The sequence below is a fragment of the Saccopteryx bilineata genome, chromosome 3 (assembly GCF_036850765.1).
Source record: "Saccopteryx bilineata isolate mSacBil1 chromosome 3, mSacBil1_pri_phased_curated, whole genome shotgun sequence".
NCBI classification, from domain to species: domain Eukaryota; kingdom Metazoa; phylum Chordata; class Mammalia; order Chiroptera; family Emballonuridae; genus Saccopteryx; species Saccopteryx bilineata.
In genome coordinates, this window is record NC_089492.1 from 70,791,998 (window position 1) to 70,815,788 (window position 23,791).

Consider the following 23,791-nt stretch of genomic DNA (forward strand, 5'->3'; position numbering starts at 1 on the left):
TTATAGTATGTACTCGTGTTTTAAAATACTGACATACATCCATTTACATAGGTAAAAGAAGCTACATTAAAATCTAGGCCTAGGCCAGGTGGTTCAGTAGATAAAGCACTGACCCAGCACACCAGAGGCTATAGGTTCAACCCTTATTCAGGGCCCATACAAGAAGCAATCAATGAGTGCACAACTAAATGAAGCCACTAAGTGATAAAATGAGTTGATGCTTTTCTCTCTCTCTTCCTCCCCTCTCTCTGACTCTCCCTTCCCCCTCTCTCTCCCAAATCAATGGGAAAATTTTTTTTAATCTATAGAACTTTACAAAGAAATAACTTTCTAACAAGTCTAAGGTCAAAGGAAAATTATAATTCTATGTGTATTTAGTATGCAAAAGTTAATGCAAAACCTTCTCCCAAGAGGGCCAACCACACCTCTACCATGCTTTATGTATTAGAATTCTACTGTATAGAATACCACATCAAAAAATAAACAGCAAAGATAAGGCCTTACCAATCTTTCCATACTGGTTTAATTCATAGTGGTAATTAACTATTTTTTACACAAATATTGAATTCTACTCAGTAATTACAGATTTTAGAACATACTACATTAAATATTTAAAATACAATTACATTCATGATAAAAAGACCATTTGTAATTTCTGCTTCTGGACAAGAAGAAATAGATTTACATTTCCTCATTCTTCTTGCTTAGTATAAGCAATAGTCCTGGGTGTTCTTTATAAAACAAATCTAACAGGACTCAGAAAAGTGGAGAGGAGAAAGATGAGCTAGGGATTTCAAGACCCAAGAAGTAACACAGTAATGAATTCCTGGGTTTTCTTTTACATATCCTGGCTTGGGTGCTAGAGAAGCCAGCAACCTGGAAATGCTAATGGGTATGGGCGAGGAGCCCCCAAAAGTCTGCTCTCTATAATCAAAGGGCCAGGAAAAGAATAACTTAGCAAGAAAGAAAACTCTGAGACAAAATTGCCCTATTCCAGACAAACAACATGGAAAAAATGGCAGACCCACCTCCATCCCCACTAGCAAAGGCCAAATGAGGAGCCTAGACTGAAATGCAGTGACCCAATTCCCTTACAGGTGGTGACAGAGAAGGCTGAGTGGGGAGTTGACTTTCATTCCCACTGGATTCCTCAGCTGATAATGAGGCACACTCCCCTTTCTCATTGGAGTGGTGTTGGGAGACAGCCAGTGGAAGGTCAGGACTTTCACCACCATCTAGCTATAACAAACCTCTTCCTTCCACCATAGTGTCTAAATAGGCTAAGTGGAAAAAGTGAACTTTTATCCTTTGGTACTAACAAGGTGGCACTCCTATAGCCTCCTAGGCTGGGGCCATGTCAGAGGAGGCTTACTAAAACAAATGATTTAAATAAAATATACAGACTTATTCACTCAATGTCCAGGATTCAATAGAAAACCTTTTATTATACCAAAAACCAAGGTAATCTCAACTTGAATGAGAAAAGAGAATCTTAAAATGTCAACAACAAGATAACATAGATTTTAGATTAATCAGATAAGTGTTTAAAAGTATCCATCACAAATATGCTTTAAAAGGCAATGAAACACATATTAAAAACAAAAAATATAGTCTCACCAAAGAAATAAAATATACAATAAGAATCAAAATCAAACTTTTAAAACTAAAAAAAATGCATGAATCAGAATAAATTTAAAAAACCCTCCACAGATGGGCTTAAGAGCAGAATAAACAGAAAAGAAGAAAGAATCAGTGGACTTGAAGATAGAAAAAGAGAAATTCCCTAATCTGGAAACCAAAGGAAAAAAGACTGAGAAAAATATGAACAGAGCTTCAAAGATGTGTGGGACCATAACAAAAGACCTAATAATTGTGTCATCAGAGTTCTAAAAGAAGAGATAGTAATTGGGACTAAAAAAGAATTTGAAGAAGTAATGGCTAAAAATTTACCAAATTTTAGTAAAAGATGTAAACCTACAGCTTCAAGAAGCTGGAAAAACATCAAACAGAAGAGACACAGAGAAATCCATGCCAAGACACACCAGAAGCAAACTTCTGAAAGTTAAAAACAAAGAATAATCTTGGACTCAGTGAAAAACAACTCCAGGAATTTCTCAACAGAAACCATGGAAGTCATAAATAATTGGTACAACATTTTTCAAGTGCTTAAAAAGAAAAAATGACACCCCAGAATTTAATATCCAGCAAAACAGCCTTAAGGAATAAAGAAAACCCCAAAACATTTTCAAGTGCATGAAAGTTGAGAGTATGTTGGCCTATATACCTACCCTAAAAGAATGATTAAAGTAAGTTATTGAAACAGAAAGGAAATTACAAAAGCAGGAATCTTGGAACTCCACCAGGAAGGAAGAAAACACTGAAAGGAGTAAAAATGTTGGTAAATACAACAGACTTTCCTTCTCCTCTTAAAGTTTCTAAATTATGTTTCGCATGAGAAGCAAAAATTATAAACCTGTCTGATATGACTCTTAATATATGTAGAGGAAATACTTAGGGCAATTGTATTATAAACAGAGTCACATAACGGTCATTGAGAAGGGCACAACATCAATTCTGTGATATTGTTACCAAAAACGTACAACCTCAATCAAACCAGGAGAAAATATCAAAAAAACCCAAATTCAATAACATTCTACAAAATAAATAATCAGTATTACTCAGGTGTCATGATCATAAAGACAAAGAACTATTACTTGATTGGAAGACACTTAATGAGACATCACAACTAAATGCTATACTGGGTCCTGGACCAGAAGAAGAACATCAGTAGAAAAACAGGCAAATTTAAATAAGATCTGTAGATTAGTTACTATATCATCATTAATTTTCTGTTACTGACAACTATACTCTAATTTTATACCATTGTTAACATTGAAGTCTATGTTATTTTTCTCCTTTTCTCTAAATGTAAAATATGTTTAAAGGCCATTTATAATAGGAAAGAAAAACTTTGGTGCTTCAAAATAAGTGAGACTTGAAGGAAGCTGAGAGCCTATTAGAATAAATAACAAATTTTTAAAGTTTTTCTATGCATATCAGAATTTTATACATATGTTTCTTATACATATCTTCATAAAAGAAGCTTTCAAACACGAGAGAAGAGAATCAGTACAGGCTGAAGTTTCTCTTAATTAGAAAAGTAAGTTACTGGACAATGTGGTACTTTCTATATCTGATATAGGAAGGAGAGGGGAGGCAGAAAAACAATTTCCTGACATCAAGGCCTGAAAGATTATAATATCCAAACAATCATGAGAAACAGGAATTAAAAGTTCTCCCCATAAGTCAGAGCTTTAGAGAAAGAAAATATATAATATAGGTGTATGCATGGGAAACAGCACTGGGGACCAAGGAACCATCAATAAATGTTATTTGACTTGCAAAGGCTAAGAAAGCTGCTGCTTAAACAGCAAATCTAAATTGGTAGTAAATACCACCGACTGCAGATTATCTTTATTTCTATTTTTAATCTAGGAAAATATTACAATACTACCCTCAATTTGCTCTCCTATCACTCATTTCATTACAAAGTTTCCACTGAAACTCGGCTAACAGGGAGCAGCACACACACCTCAAAGTCAACTCTATCAGGTTCTTTGCAGCAGTTGACAAAGAGACATAGATGGAGAACCAAGAGAAACTACTAATCCAGATGCCAAGAGAAAAGAAAGTTCAAGATGAGATAGAAAGTTTAGAATAATCTGAATCCAACCAAGTTAACTGCCTCTGAAAACAAAATTCAAAACTATGCAGAAGAATGTAACAGAACCCCGTCTCTAGAATGTACCATTCACAACAGTAGGAATGCAGACCCAACGAGACAGGAAGAAGTGACTCATACTTGTGAAGAGGCAATCCATAGAAGCCAAATCCAACAGATCAGATGCTGAAACAAGCAGGGAAGGTGTTTAAAGCACCTATTATAATTATTCTCAAGGCTATACAGATGTCCATAAGGCATGAAAAGATAGAAAAATATCACCAGAGAAACAAATTTTTAGAATGAACCACATGGAAATTTTAGAAATATAACATAACATACAAAATAAAAAAAATTCACTGGGTGAAGAAGATACAGGAAAGAGTGAGTGAATTCTTAGGTCAATAGAAATAGAATATCTGAAGTTCAGAGAAAAGAACTTCTGGATAAAAGCCTCAGAAATCTATAAAACAGTATTTTTTTAAAAAGCATGTAAATGGAGGCCCGGAAGGAGATAGAAAAGTGAGAAAAAAATTATTTGAAGAAAAAGGACCAAAATTTTTCCAAATTTGATGAAAATAATAATTATACCAATTTAAGAAATCAATCAATATACAGTGAGTTCAATGTTGGCACCCAAAAATTACATCCAGGTCCTCATCCCAATAGTTTTGAATGTGATCTTATTTGGAAAGGGGGTCTTTGCAGGTGTGGTTAAGTGAAGGATGTCAGGATAAGATCATCCTAGATTTAGGATAGGCCCTAAATCCAAAGACAATGTCTTTTATAGCTTTTCCATAGTTTGAATTATTTTCTGACAAATGTCAAGATTACCAGTAATTAATTAACTGGTCAATTCAGTGGTATTCAAAAACAACTGGTAGAGTTCCAGCTATGGCAAAGAAAGAATAAATTCACTGGACAAAGCCTCTTGCAGATAACAATATATAAGAAGATGAAATGAAAGAAAAATATCTGAAGACACTGGAATTTGATTAAAAGCAGGGAGACACTAGGGCACAGCTCTCCCTTGGAAGACCAAAAGTATATGGAATAAAAACAGTAACTTGTGGTGCTTTTTCTGACTGAGGGTATTCTTGCTTCCTCTCGTTCTATTAGTGGAAAACTGCAGTCTTACCAGTAGTGGAGCTGGCAGAGGAAAAGAGCCTAGAGGTGACAGATGAGCTGGACATTGAGGGATGAAACCCCAAAAGTAAAGTAGCTGCATGAGTGGTACAATTCTACATCCGCATATAAACTCTACCCAAATTCCTGAGTGACTATAAACTTTACATGTGCTGGGAAGACCACAGAGTGCCTAATGTAGAAGTGGCCATTAAAAAGTGAGGAATCCATTAAGATCTGTAAGTCTGCTATGGTTTCTTTTCTTTTTTATTGATTTTATTGGGGGTAACACTGGTTAATAAAATTATTTAGATATCAGGTGCACAATTCTATAACACATCATTTGTATTGTATTGTGTGACCATCACCTCCCACCACTGCTATGTTTTTAATAGAGTGCAGTCTCCAAAGTGCACATAACTTGACTGCTAGAAAGCTAAAGCTTTGCTGGACTGAAGTATCTGTAGACACGGGGCTGGTGGATCAGCTGAAAATTTAGGAGGAGGGCGGAAAGGCTGGAAGCTAAGAAATGCAAAGAGGGTGGGCTCCAGAACCTGAGAGTAAACTCAGCCCAAATAATTCTGCAGGCACCAGGAAGACTGCAACCGAAAAAGCAGCAGCTGGAAGCTGAAAGGACTACATGGGGATGTCATCAACTAAGGAACATCACTATGGGGAAGGCAAAGCTTGCACTTGTTCACACAACTGGGTTCTAGACCTTTTGGTCTAGAACAAAAACAATAATTTACAAAAGAAAAAATAATAAAACTAAACCACACAGAACAACCATCATTCAGAACTCCCTGAAATTTGGCTGAATTAAAGTCCTAAAACTAGGGAATTAAAGAAGCCACATTGAGACTGGTAGGAGTGTGGAGAACGGGATAGGCTCATCCTATACTCACATGTGGCCCACCCAAGCAGTTTTCAGTGGCTTTTCCACACAAATGTCCTGTCTTGACTCATGTTTCAGAGTTTTCTAAAATCTCTCAAACAAGCAGCACCTAGCCTCAGTGTGTTCTGTACCTCTTATTAAATAGCCCCAAGCCCAGGCCCTGACCAGTGTGCTCAGTGGTAGAGCACTGACATGGTTTATGAAAGTCCCAGGTCACTCAGGAAAGGTGACCATCTACTTCTCCCCCCTCTTCTCTCTTTCTTGCTCTCTCTTCTCCTCCCGCAGCCATGGCTCAATTGAGTCAAGCATGTCGGCCCCAGGCGCTGGGGATGGCTCCCTTGAGCCTCTACCTCAGGCACTAAAAATAGCTCAGTTGAGAGCAAGGGCCCAGATGGGCAGAACATCAACCCCACATGCGGGTTGCTGGGTAAACCCTGGTTGGGGGTGCATGCGAGAGCCTGTCTCTGTATCTTCCCTACTCTCACTTAAAAATCAATAGCCCCAAGCCCAGCATGAGCAGCAGCCAGCCTTGGTTCACAGCTTGGCCTTGCCTAGGCACCTACAAGCTCAGCACCAGTAGCAGCTTTCTGCAGGTCACTTTGTAGCTTATGCCAGGCAAAACACAGGTGGTGGCTAACCTTGACCTTCTCCTCCTAGGAGGTTCCAGAACAGCACACCCAAAAATTACAGTAATTGAAATGAAAAGTTGATTATATGGGCTCAATAGCAAGTTGGAGAATATAGAGGGAAGAATCAGTAAAATTGAAAATAGATCAGAAGTCTCTTAACTCAAAAGATGGAGAAAAATTAACAGTCCCAGAGACCTGACAATATCAAGAGGCCCAACATATGTGTAACGAGCTCTCAAAGGATAGGACAGAAAAAAGGGTAGAAAATTTTTTAAAAGAAGTGGCCCAAAACTTTACAAAGCCAGTAAAAAACATCATATTGTCATTCTAAGAGCTAAATGAATTCCAAGAAGGATTAAAAACAATCCTAGATAAAGCATATCCAAATTGGTGAAACCAAAGATAAATAGAATATCTTAATAGTAGATAGAGTAAAACAACACATGACATACATGGTACAGAAACAGCTGGCCATCTTCTGGAAAAATAAAACCTCAAACCTCACCCATACCATGTACAAAAAATTAACATTAAGTGGATCTTACAATTAAACATAAAAGCAAAACCATAAAAAGTCTAGGAAAAAAGTAAGAGAAAATCTTTGCAACCCTGGGGTAGTCAAAGATTTCTTACATATGACCCAAAAGGCACAAACTACATAAGAAAAAATGGAAAACTAAACATCGAAACTGAAAAATTTCTTTTCAACTTTTCAAAAGATGCCATTAAGATACCAAAAAAGTCATAGGTAGGATGATAACATTAGTAATATAAAGGACTTTCCTCCAGAATATATTTTTAAAAACTCTTATAACTCTATTATAAGAAAAAAATTCAATTAAAAACTGGGCAAAAGATGTGGATATTTCAAAAAGATATATAATTGGCCAATAAACACAGTAGAAAGAAGCTTGTATTGTTGGTCATCAGTGAAATACAAATTAAAATATCAATGAGATATCACTGTACCATTCACAGAATAAGATTGATCACATCAATGTATGAAACCCACACTCATTGTTGACAGAAATGTAATGATACAACACACTGGAAAAGAATCTAATAATTTCTTATAAATTTCTATGCACACTTACCACATGACCCATTCAAATTCCACTCCAAGGTTATTTTTCCAAGACAATTAGTAATATGTCTGTGCAAAATCTTGTACATGAATTTTCATAAACAGCTTTATTCATAACAGCCCCAAACTGAAAATAAATGTCCACCAGTGGTAAACTGATAATCTGTGGTATATATCCATATATTAACTAGTACTTAGTAATAAAAAGGAACAAACTGCTGATATATATAACACGGACAAATCTCAGAAATATTACAGTGAGTCAAAGAAGCCAGATGCAAAATTGTGCCTGCCATATGGTTCCATTCTTATGAAATTCCCGAAAAGACAAAACTAATCTTTAGTGACAAAAGGATGTCCTTGTCACCTAAAGCCATGGGAAGAGGGGGAAACAGGCTGCAAAGAGGCGCCAGGGAAGTTCTCACAGTAATGGAAATATTCCCATCTTACCTGTGGTGGTAGTCACACGGTTGCCTACATTTTTCAAAACTCATCAAAGTGTACAATTAAGTGTGTTTTATTATTTGTAAATTATACATCAATAAGGTTGATTAAAACTACACTTAAAAAGTGTAGTTATCTTTGATACAACAGTTAAGACACTAAATCATTGCTTATATATCTCACAAATAATCTTAATTTATCTCACAATTAATTTCCAAGCCACTGTTAACCTTAGGATACTAACACCATATGAATTTATCAGAGGCACTCAAACGTGACTCTCTGCCCTTCCACCCATCAACCCCCAACTCCACATCCTGTTCTAATGTTAGCTCCATGAAAGCAGAGACCTTGCCTGAATTTATGCTACATCCTCAGTGCCAACAAGTGTACCTGGTTCATGGCAGGTGCTCAATATATTTTGGTTGAATTAATAAATAAATGAAGCCCTCCCATGTTAAGTGTTCATCAGGATCAATACTAACTAATCTCTCCTAAGCTGTGCCCAGTTTTCCTGGCCAATCTTCTACTTCTGTGGCTTCAGTGACATCTGTGTAAAAATAACTGTGTGTTTGACTCCTCTTGCTCATCACTGGACCTGTTACTACTGCTTAGTGGACAGCTCCATTTGAAAGTCCCACAGATGACTCAAATTGCATGTCTAAAATGGAACGTATTAACTTCCTCTAAGTTTATTCATGTCATCCACACTAAAAATAAAACCTTGCCTCCAACAAGTCATTCATATTAGCTTCCTCTCAAATGTTTGATAGAATAGTCTATTTATCCTCGCAAAGTCTCCATGTACTCTTCAACCCTTAACCCTGGTTTCCACCCTGAGCAGGCTAGCAAAAGCATCCTCACAGAAGGTGGCACAGGAGATTATTTCCTCAATTAAATGACTTGTCTCTTAGACAACTCTACTTAGCCCCTCTCCTCTATGCCCCCAGCTTTGCTTTAATTTAATCTCCTGGATTTGTGCAAAATCACTCTAATTATTATTATTATTATTATTATTTTGTCTTTTTCCAAGTTAGAAGCAGGGAGGCAGTCAGGCAGACTCCCGCATGTGCCCGACCAGGATCCACCCAGCATGCCTACCAGGGGGCGATGCTCTACCCATCTGGGGCATTGCTCCATTGAGGCTGGAGCCATTCTAGTGCCTGAGGTGGAGGCTATCAGTGCCCAAGGCCAACTTTGCTCCAGTGGAGCTTTGGCTGCAAGAGGGGAAGAGGGAGATAAAGAGGAAGGAGAGGGGGAGGGGTGGAGAAAAAGATGGACGCTTCTCCTGTATGCCCTGACCAGAAATTGAACCCAGAACTTCCACATGCCCGGCCAACATTCTACCGCTGAGCTAACAGGCCAGGGCCATCTAATTAATCTTTCTACCACCAATCTGTCTCTTTTTGGTCTAGTTTATCTTTCTCATTGCTTACTAAATTATCTTTCTAAAATAGAAAACCCATGTCACTACCTTTCAAAAATAAGTCAGCATTCTCTGCCTAACAGCTAAAATTCAAACTGCCAGCTACATACACGTTTTCAGCCTCCTGCCAGCCTCTGCTACTTTGATCGCCAGGCATTTTCTAAAATACCATGCCCTCGGTCTTCAGTTCTTAGCTGCTTTGGCCTGCAATTCCTTTTCTTCTTATCCACCTTAAAATTCGATGTGCTCTTCAAACCTTATTTCAAATGTCTCCTCTGCTCTGAATTCTTCCCTAATGCCTTCAGTCAGAGATCTTCATTCCCATTTATGATTCTTGACACATGTAACCACACCTCAAGTGAACACTTGTCAGGTTACATTTACTATCACACTTGTTGTATGGGCATCACATACATTATTTAATGCAATATACTAGAAATCTTTCATTCTTTTTATCACACACTGATCCCTGGAGAGAGGACTAATTTGTGGTAGTAGTCAATCTTCTGCATATTGACTTTTTACCTGTCTGTGTCCAACTTGACCATACCTCCTCTTGTGCCCATTGCTTGGCATACTACCATCAGGTGTAGATACTTAGTATTTTTCCAGCGTGAATAAACGAATGTTCCACTTCCTGTTCTTCAGCTGAATCAACTCCAGCATTCAATAGGATGACGTCCTATAGCCAGATTAATTTTCATATCCGTGTGATTCTTCACATACATACTGCAACTACTGAAAACTATTCTTAATGTAGTATCTACTATTTTTCTCTTAGCTGTGAACTTTGCATCATTTTCCAAAAGTAGCACCTGTTTTGGAATGTTCTAAATGTTCCATTTTAGAACTTGATTCTGAACTTTTATACTCTTTTAAAAAGGTGACAATATTACAGATAAAAACATTTCAAACGTGTTTCAAGTATCTCTTATCTCTGACAGCTAAATCTGCTTTTTGATGTGACTATGTGATGAGCGAAGAGCTTTCTAGAACCTAAAAGCTATCTGGGTTTAAAATTAATTAATTACTTCACATAGGGAAACAAGTAAGCTGATTACTAATAGGATGTTTTGCTTGGGTAGTCCCTCAAATGTGTATTTACATAATAAAATTGTATTTTAGAACAAAATCCCATGTTCTGATCATATTAAAAGAGCTAAAACTTATTTTTATTTTTTGTATATTTTCTGTAGTGAGAAATGGGGAGGTAGATAAACACTCCCACTTGTGCCTGGTTGGGATCCACCCAGCATGCCCACTAGGGGGCAATGTTCCATTGCAACTGGAGCCAATCTAGCACCTGAGGTGGAGGCCATGGAGCCATTCTCAGCGCCCAGGCCAACTCTGCTCCAATGGAGCCTTGGTTGCAGGAGGGGAAGAGAGAGATAGAGAGAAAGGAGAGAGGGAAGGTGGAGAAGCAGATGGGCACCTCTCCTGTGTGCCCTGGCCAGGAATCGAACCCAGGACTACTACACATCAGGCTGATGCTCTACCACTGAGCAACCCAGCCAGGGCAAAAGAGCTAGAACTTTTAAATGACTCAGACTCAGTTGTGTATATAATTGGAGGGCATAAATAAGTGTATTAATAAAATCTAAAAAGATTTGGACCTCTACCACAAACTAGCCCTACCTACAAGAATCAGTCTCTAAATATTATACAAATGTTTCACTTAAAATAAAGATTTGAAATAAAAACAAAAAAATAAAATAGCCTGACCAGGCAGTGGCACAGTGGATAGAGCATTGGGCTGGGACCCAGAGGACCCAAGTTCAAAACCCTGAGGTCGCCAGCTTGAGCGCGGGCTCACCAGCTTGAGTATGGGGTCACTGGCTTGAGCGTGGGATAGTAGACATGACCCCATGGTCACTAGCTTGAGCCCAAGGTCACTGGCTTGAGCAAAGGGTCACTCACTCTGCAGTGGCCCCTCAGGCAAAGCACATATGAGAAAGCAATCAATGAACAATTAAGGAGCTGCAACAAGAATTGATGCTTATCTCCCTTCCTGTCTGCCTGTCCCTATCTCTCTCTCTCTCTGACTCTCTGTCTCCACCAAAAATAAATAAATAAATACATACATACATAATAAAATAAAATAAAGATTTGTTAGCAAAAAGTGTACCAGGCACTTCTGCTTGGTCACAAAATAATGTATGCAATGCCTTCTCCACCTTCTGCTGTAGAATAGGTCAGTCGCTGAATGTCAGTTTTGTTACCTTGTCACCCACACATCTCCTAAGGGAAGCATGTCTCTGGAAGGTCAGAGCAACTTTTTTCAGGGTTCACAAACCCTTTACAGGCAATATTCCACATGTTATTCTCCTTCTCAGAGGTGTCCTGGGTGAGTAGAGAACAATCATAAAATTTAAGCCACTGTCATTCACAAAAAAAACCCCAAAAAACAAAAAATATAGCCAAAAGCTGTAAATAGGGAAATAGTCATTTCAACACCACCTAAAATGAGTATAGGCATATAAATTTGAGCCTGACAGGCCAGCTCCTGACGGCTTCTACAACTGACCTCCTAAGAAAAATTCATGTGACTGCCAGTCTTTTCTAGTGAAAGGAGTTGTAATTCACCTTTAGATGAAAAATAATTTTTTGGTCTTCAAAGACTTGATTTTCAAATAATGTCAACTAGAGTTCTCATGCTGAGTTGAAATCTCTTCTGATACAAACAGAAAAGGCTACCAATACTCTATTTGGGAGGACACATCAAGACAGTCATTCTTCCTGCAGCACAGGGTTGGTTTCGGGACCACATCAAAGTCCCAGTGGCAGGAACGGCTCTCTCTGGGTTTGTACATTACTTTCTCTTTGAAATGTCTTGTATGTCTTACTATGTATGTACTGAGGCCAACGCTCTGGATGAGTGTCTTTGTTCTTTCGAGTTCCACAACTACGTTCTGTGGCGACTTCAGGTCAAGTTAGTCCTGAATAGTTTATGTTGACGCTTACCAGTATTTGTTATTCATTATGGCATGTTTTTATGTGCATCACGATTTCTTTCTTCAAATGTAATGTTTTTCTCTATCAAGTTATAAATTTTAGCATAATGAATTGATCTGGTGTAATTCCACTGGTTTTGATGAAAGTACAATTATGTGATATGTAGTTTGCATCCCCCTTCACGGAGGAGGGGCTGGTTTGGAACCTGTAACTATAAAATGAGCCTGCTATAATCATAGTAAACTTCACAAAAGGATACATTTCAATTGAAATGTATTAAGTTTGAATTATATCTGAAAAGAGAGTTTCTGAGTAGATGTTTCAAATAAGTAGAAGTATTGACATTCTCATCCAGCCAGAAATGGCATCAGTATATCTAAAACTCACTATAATGAGAAGCCCCTCTATAAAACACGCCTTAAGTAAACCAATTAACCTAATTATGGTTTTAGCCCTGGCTGGTTGGCTCAGTGGTACAGCATCAGCTCAGCATGTGGATGTCCTGCGTTTGATTCTCAGTCAAGGCACACAGGAAAAGTGCCCATCTGCTTCTCTATCCCTCCCCCTCTCGCTTCTCTCTCTCTCTTCCCCTCCTGCAGCCATGGCTCAATTGGAACAAGTGGGTCCCAAGTACTGAGGATGGCTCTTGGGCCTCCTCCTTAGGTACTAACAAGGGCTCAGTTGCTGAGCATGGAGCAATGCCCCAGATGGGCAGAGCATCACCACCTAGAGCAGTGGTCGGCAAACTGCAGCTCACGAGCCACATGCGGCTCTTTGGCCCCTTGAATGTGGCTCTTCCACAAAATACCACGTGCGGGTGCTACCTCGATAAGGAATGTACCTACCTATATAGTTTAAGTTAAAAAAATTTGGCTCTCAAGAGAAAGTCCAATCGTTGTACTGTTGATATTTGGCTCTGTTGACTAATGAGTTTGCTGACCACTGGTAGAGGGCTTGCTGGGTGGATCCTGGTTGGGAAGCATGCAGAAGTCTGTCTTTCTGCCTCCCCTCCTTTCACTGTATTGAAAAAAAAAAGTCTAATTATTGTTTAACGGAAACACCAACTAAGTGCTTCTTTATATTTGTTACGTGAAAAAGAAACAAATCTAGTTTATCATATTTTACTCTGAAGGTTTTAATAACAACTTGGCTCAAAGGATGACAGTAACTAGGAGGAGCACAGAATCATAAACTGAAATTAAATCCACCCAGAAAGAATAATTTACTAAAATACAGTCAGCCCTCCATATCCATGGGTTCCTTGTCCATGGATTCAACCAACTGCATATGGTAAATATTTGAAAAGAAGGTTATGTGGTTGCTGACAGGTACTATGTAGTCAGGTCGATGATGGCTGCATCTTTACTGAACATGTACAGGCTGCTTTCTTGTCATTACCCCCTAAACAACACAGTATACCCACTACTTCCATAGCATTCATATTGCCATAGGTAGCATGAGTAATCTAGAGATGATTTAAAGTATACCAGAGGGTGTGTGTAGGGTATAGGTAAATACTAGTCCATTTTATATGGAAGAAGAACCAGTTTTCTACAAATCCCAAAGGACAACTGTAATTCATTTTCAAGCTAGTCATTTTTTAATGACTAGTTTAAACAAAGAAATTGCTTACATTTAATTACACAAAGAGGGTTTTAACATAAGTACTATGGAAAATCATATTGAAGATATAAAAGCTTAGAATGTAAATTAAAACATAAAAAAGTATTCTACTTTAGTTCAAATGTACAGCATTTCAAGAATGTCTCTCCCATAATAATTTTCTTTAAAAAGCCACATGATTTTGATACATTTTGGCATTATAATTAAAGAGCATCAGATTACATAACAAAAAGCCCTAAACACTGGTATGAGTATAATTTCAACTGAGTTTTTATGAAACACATAAAAGTTATAGAAGCATTCTGACTGAAGCATAAAGTCTGAGGTTTGCAGAATGAATGACATAAAACCCGGGAGGGAAGGTGGAGGAGAGTATGGGGGGATAAATGGTGGTGGTCAAAGACTTGACTGGGGGGGCAGGGGACACACAGTATAGTGGACAGAGATGCGTGATGGAGTTGAGCACCTCAAACCTGTATATTTGTGTTAACCAGTGTTACCCCAATAAACTCAATTTAAAAAAATAATAATAAAACGATGATTAAAACATTCAAGTGTTAAAAGAGGATAATTAAAATGCATTCATTGAAACTGCAGAGAAATAAACATTTGTTTATGACAAAGATCCAAAAGCTTGCTTCTGAAATGTGATTGAAAACTTTAGGTGAGCCCAAGCAAGGATAAAAGAATTACCAAGAATATCCAAGTGTTCAGTCACATTCTGCTCTGTGAAGTCAGCTTTATTAATAACTTTAATTGTATAATAATTTAAATTATTTTATAGATTTATGCAAAAGAATGTGAGCTTAATACCTACATTCTGGGGAGCAAATAAGCTTTTTGTAACTTATGAATTTTAATTAAAATTAATGAAAAAAATTAGAAGTTAAAACAACTTAGTTTCAGTACACTAATTTTACTTTGTAATGCAAGATAGCTGTCACATCAAATTTCAATACAATATTCAGTAAGCAATAATATCTATGTAATGGTGTACAATAACAAAATAAAAAATACTAACCTAGAAACACAGTAAAAGAATTTATTGTTTTTCAGCTCCAGAAATAAAAATAAGAGAATAGCATGTAACCCATAACAAGCTGGCCCTATAATTTCTAAGCTATTGTCCAATTAAAACATTTAAGAAACAGAAACAATCTACATGTTTTTCTACCAGGTAAATATACCTGAGGAAGTTACCTATAAAGGAATAGGTTTTAAAACTCTTAATCACAAAGAACCTTCTAGTGTGATGTGAAGGTGGGGCTGTATCTCATAGGACACTAAGCCATTTCCCACAGAGCCTGGTCACTGCTCAGCTGTAGGATGTGGTCCATCAGAGAGACAATATTCCATCAACACCAAGCTCATTCCACCAAAGAAGTCTGTTTATATCCATTAGGAGATAAAAGTCACAATACACAAATTTGGAAATGTTTAACTTGTCTATAAATAATGAATATTATATGCGTATAAACTTAAAAAAAAAAGATCTGAGCAGTCAGCCCAATAATGGGGAAATCAGGCTACATTTTGACTGAAGTAAAGATATGTTCAAATTATCATGTTTTCATTGCTGAGGATTAACAAATAAATACAAATAAAAGATTGAAGCAGCAAAGTGACAGCTACCATAATAATATCTCCAAGCAAAAAATCTATTAGAGTTTGAGTGCCGTTTGTGCTTTTTCCTAAAAAATACAGTGCTACTCTCAGATGTTTCTAAATGACTCGATTTGTAAATAAGCAGTGAATTTCTTCTCATGACAGTTTATTTCTAGTTCATCCTATGCACATCATACAGAGAACTAAAAATTACTTAGCTTTTGCCCAGTACTTTAACTATTTGAATCAAAGTCTTTATTGTGAACAGTGATTTATTGTCATTCTTATAATAAACAAAACCAAATTCTAAAATTTAATTTTATGCATTTAAAATTTCAGATGACAGAACCAATAATTAATAACAGCTTCTTTAATTTCCTATTAAGTCTAATTAAAATCACTAATAACTACCTGGCAATAGATCTGAACAAATCCACTCCCTATGGGGGGAAAGAAACATGCAACCCCCCCCACTCCCAAAACAGTTGATCTTCTTTCTTATATTGTACCTAAACTTGTAAAATTTGTATAAATACATGATTATTCTACATAATACAGAGCTGCTAGAGCATTTTAAAATAAAGTTACAGTTTTTGGTCTTAAGGAATAAGACTAAGATGGAAAAGGGGATGAAAATAGTGGGATCTGAGGGAGCAAGACCCACCCACACACAAACACACTGTAGTTCATCCGGCAGCCAGCCACAGGTCAGCACATGATCTTCCAGGAAACCAAGAAATCAGAGCACAGGTGTTTCCTCTTCCTAAAGTTAACAATTCTATTAAAACTTCTATCCATACAGGATTGTTGGTTTGTTTCTCTTTTTTTCAAAAGGGAACAAAGAATAAATAGGGGAAAAAAGTGTATATCCCCAAATTCATATACACAACCAGTTAAGTGGACTAATGCTAGTTTTAGACTCCCCAGTGAAACAGAATGGTTGGTACCATCTGAGGCAGGTGCTCCTGACACTCAAAACATGATCCATTCAAACAAATACATGTTGTTATGCCTCAAACAACTAGTAAGCATTTCAGGTTGTTCTGATACCATTTTTAATTAATTCCATAAGATACCAGACTTCTAGGATGTTGTACCTTAATGATATGCTGAATCATTACTAGCGATAGAATGTTAAATTCAAAACTGTTATGAAAGTAAAAGCATCATTGGAAAAACTCAACCTCACTGTATAAAGAGGGAGAACTTAGGGCTCAACACTACTGCCAAATGTATGCAGGCAGAATTTTTGTTTGTGGAAAATAGATGTATCCAATTAAGACCAACTGAGCATAAATACACAGCAGAGAATAAAAAAAGGTTAAAAAAAGAAGAAGAAAAGGAAGAAACGGGAAGAAGAAAAATGGAGGAGAGCCAGGCAGCAAAAGAATAACTGGGCAGAATGAAAATATATATAAAGACAATGAGATGTGTGCAGATGGGTCTCTTTTCTGTCATTTGTGTTCCTGACAATTTACAATGTAAGTGCCAAATGGGTTACACTAGCAGACGAGGATGAGCTTTCTGATGAATAGAGATGAAGGATTTGGAGCTAATGAGTTGTTTTGTTTCCTTGTTTTTGTTTTTGCTTTTAATTCATACCTGGAAGCCTTGAATCCTTGCTAAATATTCCAGCTGTTTTGAAGGTTGTACTGCAGAACAAGGGGGAGGAGGAGAACTTCCTTTTAACCCTATGGCTTCCACCGTAGGAGATGTTCCATTCATAAGGAGTTCCCTGGCAATTGTGGCTGAACTATTCGAGGTGGGAGATATACTGAAGAAAGAACTGGAGGGTTGGTTCATATCTTTGGGTGACAAATAGCCTAGGGTAGTGCCAGAGATTACTTTGTGGCGGCTGGCTTCCATCTCTTGATAAACATCAGGAGACAAATGAAGAATTCCTTTTGGAGCTATAAATAAAATGAATGAAGATTGTTATTACACTTGAGAATAATTGAACTAGAAACATGTTATAACATTATTAACTCAACAATTTCCATTGGTGCGGTAACAAAGCAAGAAACACTGTCCACCAAGCACCCTCCTCATATTTGCTGAGGCAACTGCAGTCTCCATGTAGAGGTAAATGATGAATGTTTCCATATTCCTAGAATCAGATATTTGAAAGATCCAACAAAGTGATTTTATTGAAATGTGTATATGGTAGGGAAGCTGTGGTAGGAAAAGGGTAAACAGTTTGTGGACACGCGGTGGAGAATCATTAGAAATATGCAGTGTCTTCACCCTGTAATTTCATATTTTATGAGCTCATAAAAGAGACACAAAACCCCTAAATATGCGGCAATTGAGACACAGCAGGTAGGATGAATGCTGGGTCAACCCTAATCTGAGCTATCAACTCAGATATCCAATGGCTACTGGTGTTCTCCTCTTCACAGACAACTCTAACTCCAAACGTGCCAAAAAGTGACAGAGCCTCTTCTTTTCCAAATTGACACTGTCTCCTATCTTGGTTACATCATTATGATATCACTGACTATCTGCTCAGTTCCCTAACTGAAACTCCTGGTTACCCTTTGATTTACACACAAATTAGTAGTTATCACGTTCAGTTTAGAATTTGTCTCTTCATCATCAAGTACATCATAGTTCAAGCCATGCCATGGACAGGTTGTGATATCAAAAGGAGTGAGTCTGGGCTATGCTATCAGGTGGTGGAGTTGTAGTTACTACATAAAAGCAGCACTTTCTGCCTGATCAGGCAGTGGAGCAGTGGATAGAGCATCGGACTGGGACCCAGGTTCAAAAGCTCAAGGTCGCCAGCTTGACCACAGGCTCATCTGGTTTGAGCAAGGCTTACCAGCTTGAGCCCAAGATCGCTGGCTTGAGCAAGGGGTCACTTGGTCTGCTGTAGCCCCCCCCCCCAATCAAGGCACATATGAGAAAGCAATCAATGAAAACCTAGGATGCTGCAACGAAGAATTGATGCTTCTCATCTCTCTCCCTTCCTGTCTTTTCTGTCCCTCTCTCTATCTCTGTCACAAAAAAAAAAAAAAAAGAAGAGGAAGCACTTTCCTCTGACTACCATCCATCTCAGAGATGTTTCAAACCACATTTCACACTGCTTGTTCTACTGTCTTTGGATTGGATAGTAACAACTCATAACTCATACTGTCTTGCAAAAATTATTAACAAATCTTTCTTTTGAAATTATTAATAAATCACCACTTTTGGAGAATGCACTCTGAGAGACACAACATAATTCCTTTGTGCTCGCCCTCCCCTCTCCTGCCAGTAACCTGATTCAAGAACTTGATGTTGTTTTTTAAAATAAAAATTTTTTTCAATTACATACAATATTATATTAGTTGACATACCATATTTTATTAGTTTTAGGTGTACAACACAGTGATTAGACATTTATATAACTGACAAAGTGATCACCACGATAAGTACCCATCTGACACCAAACACAGTTATTACAACATTATTGAATATATTCCCTATAATGTACTTTAAAAGTCTCTATGACTGTTTTTGTAAGTGGCAATTTACAAAATTCCTTAAATTTTGCAAAGTTAATTCCTTCCCCTTTTTCATATGGGAGTCCCATGGCGTTTCTATTTGTAATTATTTGAGAAACCTCTACACTGTTTTCTATACTGGCTGCACCAATTTACAACCCCAACAAAAGTGCTCAAGTTCCCTGCTTTCCAGTTCCTCATTAACACTTGTTTGTTGATTTATTCATGATAGCAATATTGACAGGTGTGTGGTATCTCATCGTGGTTTTAATTTCATTTCCCTGATGACTATCTTTTCATATGTTGAGTATCTTTTCATATGTCTATTGGCCATCTGTTAGTCCTCTTTGGAGAAATGTCTACTGAGGTTTTCTGTGCATTATTTTTAGTAGACTGTTAGGTTTTTTTGGTGTTCAGTTGTTCTTTATATCAAATATTTTGGGTACTAACATCTTTATCAGCTGTATCATTGGCAAATACAGTATCTCCTCCCTTTCAGATTGTCTTTTGGGGTTTTTTTGATGATTTTTTTGCTGTGCAAAAACTTTAGTTTGATGAAGTCCTGTGGGGCCAGGGGCTACCACCGTGGCCAAGCAGGTTCTCGTTGGATTCGGGCAGACAGTAAAGGAATGGTGGATCCAGAAAATGGTGGGTGTAAGGCCAGGGGCCACTGCCATCATGGCCATGCACATGCAGGTTCTCAGTGAATTTACACAGACGGCAAAGAAACAGTGGAGCCAAAAAATGGTGGGCCATTCCTTTAATAGAGTCCCGCACCGGCCGACGAGCAAACACACAGGGCTCCAAGGCCTGACACATTATCTGGTTCTACAACCAGGAGGATCTTCTCTGGTTTCTCCTAGAATCAAAGGCCTCCAAAACCTCAGTAGGGCTCCCAAAGCCCCTCACCTCTGGTTCCCCATCTGCACACCCTCTCTCTCTTACTCTGCAAACATGGGTTTCCTCTCCTTCTCCTTTCCTTTTCAAAACTTTCTGGCTCATGGCCCTGGCTGAGAGCGTCAGCCTGGCGTGCAGGAGTCCCGGGTTCGTTTCCTGGCCAGGGCACACAGGAGAAGCGCCCATCTGCTTCTCCACCCTTCCCTCTCTCCTTCTTCTCTGTCTCTTTCTTCCCCGCCCACAGCCAAGGCTCTATTGGAGCAAAGTTGGCCCGGGCGCTGGGGATGGCTCTATGGCCTCTGCCTCAGGCGCTAGAATGGGTCTGGTTGCAACAGAGCAATGCCCCAGATGGGCAGAGCATTGCCCCCTGGTGGGCATGCCAGGTGGATCCCAGTCGGGTGCATGCGGGAGTCTGTCTGACTGCCTCCCTGTTTCCAACTTCAGAAAAATACAAAAAAAAAAATTTCTGGCTCAAAAACCTCCCCTCCAACAAATATTAGCAAGACAATGGCCCTTCCCAAGCAGGAAGGTAATTTGCAATTTCATAGACCACATACCTGGTGCTGACCAGTGCCATTTTTTAACACTAAAAGTGAGCAAACTCAAAAAATACAAATTTTACAAACTTATTTGCCCAACAGTGGGCCATTCCATTTATTAAAGTCTCATAAAGGCGGACAAGCAAACAGGCAGGGAAAACTGCTTCCCTTTCCTCAGGGCTCCCAAGCCTTTCCTCGGTCTCCAGTTCTACAACCTGGACTCATTTTCCAGATTCACCCTCTGGACTCACAGAGCAAACAGGCCCCCCACCAGCCTCAGCAGGGCTCCCAAGCCCCTCAGCACACTTTCTCTACCTCTAGATTCACCAGCAAAACAGGATGGGGGAAAAAACTTCTCCAGCAAACAATAGCAAATAATCCACAATTTGCAAATCCTCCGCTCCGAGGGCAAGCACCTGCAGCTTTCCATAGACTATACACACAGGGCGAGGCCCCTATACAAGGAGCAAACCTAAAAAACACTTTTTACAAACTTGTTTGCCCAACAAGTCCCATTTGTGGTTTTATTCTTTTGTTTTCCTTGTGTAATGAGACAAATCTGAAAATACATATATTACTAAGAATGATGTCAAAGAGTTTACTGCCTATGTTTTCCTCTAAGAGTTTTATGGCTTTGGGATTCACATCTAAGTCTTTAATCCATTTTGGGTTTACTCTTATATAGGATGTAAGAAAATGATCCACTTTCATTTTCTTGCATGTGTCTGTTCAGTTTTCCCAGCACCATTTATTGAAGAGATTGTCTTTACTACATTGTATATTCTTTTTTTATATATATAATAAATTTTTATTAATGGTAATGGGATGACATTAATAAATCAGGGTACATATATTCAAAGAAAACATGTCTAGGTTATTTTGTCATTAAATTAAGTTGCATACCCCTCGCCCAAAGTCAGATTGTCCTCTGCCACCCTCTATCTAATTCTCTGTGCCCCTCCCCCTCCCCCTAACTCTCTCCCTCCCTCCCTCGCATGTCCTCCCTCCCCTCACCCCTGGTAACCACCACACTCTTGTTCATGTCTCTTAGTCTCGTTTTTATGTTCCATCAATGTATGGAATCATGTAGTTCTTGTTTTTTTCTGATTTACTTATTTTACTCCGTATAATGTTATCAAGATCCCACCATTTTGCTGTAAATGATCTGATGTCATCATTTCTTATGGCTGAGTAGTATTCCATAGTGTATATGTGCCACATCTTCTTTATCCAGTCTTCTATTGAAGGGCTTTTTGGTTGTTTCCATGTCTTGGCCACTGTGAACAGTGCTGCAATGAACATGGGGCTACATGTGTCTTCACGTATCAATGTTTCTGAGGTTTTGGGGTATATACCCAGTAGAGGGATTGCTGGGTCATAAGGTAGTTCTATTTGCAGTTTTGTGAGGAACCACCATACTTTCCTCCATAATGGTTGTACTACTTTACAGTCCCACCAACAGTGGATGAGAGTTCCCTTTTCTCCGCAGCCTCTCCAACATTTGCTATTACCCGTCTTGTTGATAATAGCTAATCTAACAGGGGTGAGGTGGTATCTCATTGTAGTTTTGATTTGCATTTCTCTAATAACTAATGAAGCTGAGCATCTTTTCATATATCTGTTGGCCATTTGTATCTCTTCCTGGGAGAAGTGTCTGTTCATGTCCTCTTCCCATTTTTTATTGGATTGTTGGTTTGTTGTTGAGTTTTATGAGTTCTTTGTAAATTTTGGATATTAGGCCCTTAGCTGAGCTGTCGTTTGAAAATATCAGTTCCCATTTAGTTGGCTGTCTGTTTATTTTGATATCAGTTTCTCTTGCTGAGCAAAAACTTTTTATTCTGATGTAGTCCCATTCATTTATCTTTGCCTTCACTTCTCTTGCCATTGGAGTCAAGTTCATAAAATGTTCTTTAAAACCCAGGTCCATGATTTTAGTACCTATGTCTTCTTCTATGTACTTTATTGTTTCAGGTCTTATATTTAGGTCTTTGATCCATTTTGAATGAATTTTAGTACACGGGGACAGGCTGTAGTCGAGTTTCGTTCTTTTGCATGTGGCTTTCCAGTTTTCCCAACACCATTTGTTGAAGAGGCTTTCTTTTCTCCATTGTGTGTTGTTGGCCCCTTTATCAAAAATTATTTGACCATATATATGTGGTTTTATTTCTGGGCTTTCTATTCTGTTCCATTGGTCTGAGTGTCTATTTTTCTGCCAATACCATGCTGTTTTGATTATCGTGGCCCTATAATATAGTTTAAAGTCAGGTATTGTAATGCCCCCAGCTTCATTCTTTTTCCTTAGGATTGTTTTGACTATTCGGGGTTTTTTATAGTTCCATATAAATCTGATGATTTTTTGTTCCATTTCTTTAAAAAATCTCATAGGAATTTTGATGGGAATTGCATTAAATTTATATATTGCTTTGGGTAATATGGCCATTTTGATTATATTTATTCTTCCTATCCAAGAACAAGGAATATTTTTCCATCTCATTGTGTCTTTTTCTATTTCTCTTAATAATGCCTTGTAGTTTTCGTTATATAGGTCCTTTACATTCTTTGTTATATTTATTCCTAGGTATTTTTGTTGTTGTTGTTGCAATCGTGAAGGGGATTATTTTTTTGAGTTCGTTTTCTAATATTTCATTGTTGGCATATAGAAAGGCTATGGACTTTTGTATGTTAATTTTGTATCCTGTGACCTTACTGTATTGGTTTATTGTTTCTAATAATCTTTTTGTGGAGTCCTTCGGGTTTTCGATGTATAGGATCATATCATCAGCAAAAAGTGATAGCTTTACTTCTTCTTTTCCGATATGGATGCCTTTTATTTCTTTGTCTTGTCTGATTGCTCTGGCCAGAATTTCTAGCACCACGTTAAATAAGAGCGGAGAGAGTGGACAACCCTGTCTTGTTCCTGATTTAAGGTAGAAAGTCCTCAGTTTTATGCCGTTTAATAGGATGTTGGCTGATGGTTTATCATATATGGCCTTTATCATGTTGAGATATTTTCCTTCTATACCCATTTTGTTGAGAGTCTTAAACATAAAATTGTGTTGTATTTTATCAAAAGCCTTTTCTGCATCTATTGATAAGATCATGTGGTTTTTGTTCTTTGTTTTGTTGATATGGTGTATTACGTTAACCGTTTTGCGTATGTTGAACCATCCTTGAGATTCTGGGATGAATCCCACTTGATCATGATGTATTATTTTTTTAATATGTTGTTGTATTCGGTTTGCCAGTATTTTGTTTAGTATTTTAGCATCTGTATTCATTAGAGATATTGGTCTGTAGTTTTCTTTCTTTGTGCCATCCTTGCCAGGTTTTGGTATGAGGGTTATGTTGGCCTCATAAAATGTGTTT

The 23,791-nt window shown here is 38.0% G+C and overlaps 1 protein-coding gene across 8 annotated transcripts in view; it reads right to left on the minus strand.

The window, feature by feature from the left end:
• STAU2 (staufen double-stranded RNA binding protein 2) overlaps nucleotides 1-23,791 on the minus strand; it is a 312,186-nt gene that overhangs the window by 126,829 nt on the left and 161,566 nt on the right. For 7 of the 8 annotated variants that reach the window (XM_066266331.1, XM_066266328.1, XM_066266330.1 and 4 more), the window contains one exon: nucleotides 17,107-17,414. In XM_066266331.1, the coding sequence (XP_066122428.1) occupies nucleotides 17,107-17,414 (308 nt within the window). Of the gene's footprint in view, nucleotides 1-16,110; nucleotides 16,268-17,106; nucleotides 17,415-23,791 lie in introns of those variants that run through there. The other variant, XM_066266333.1, reaches the window with a different exon arrangement.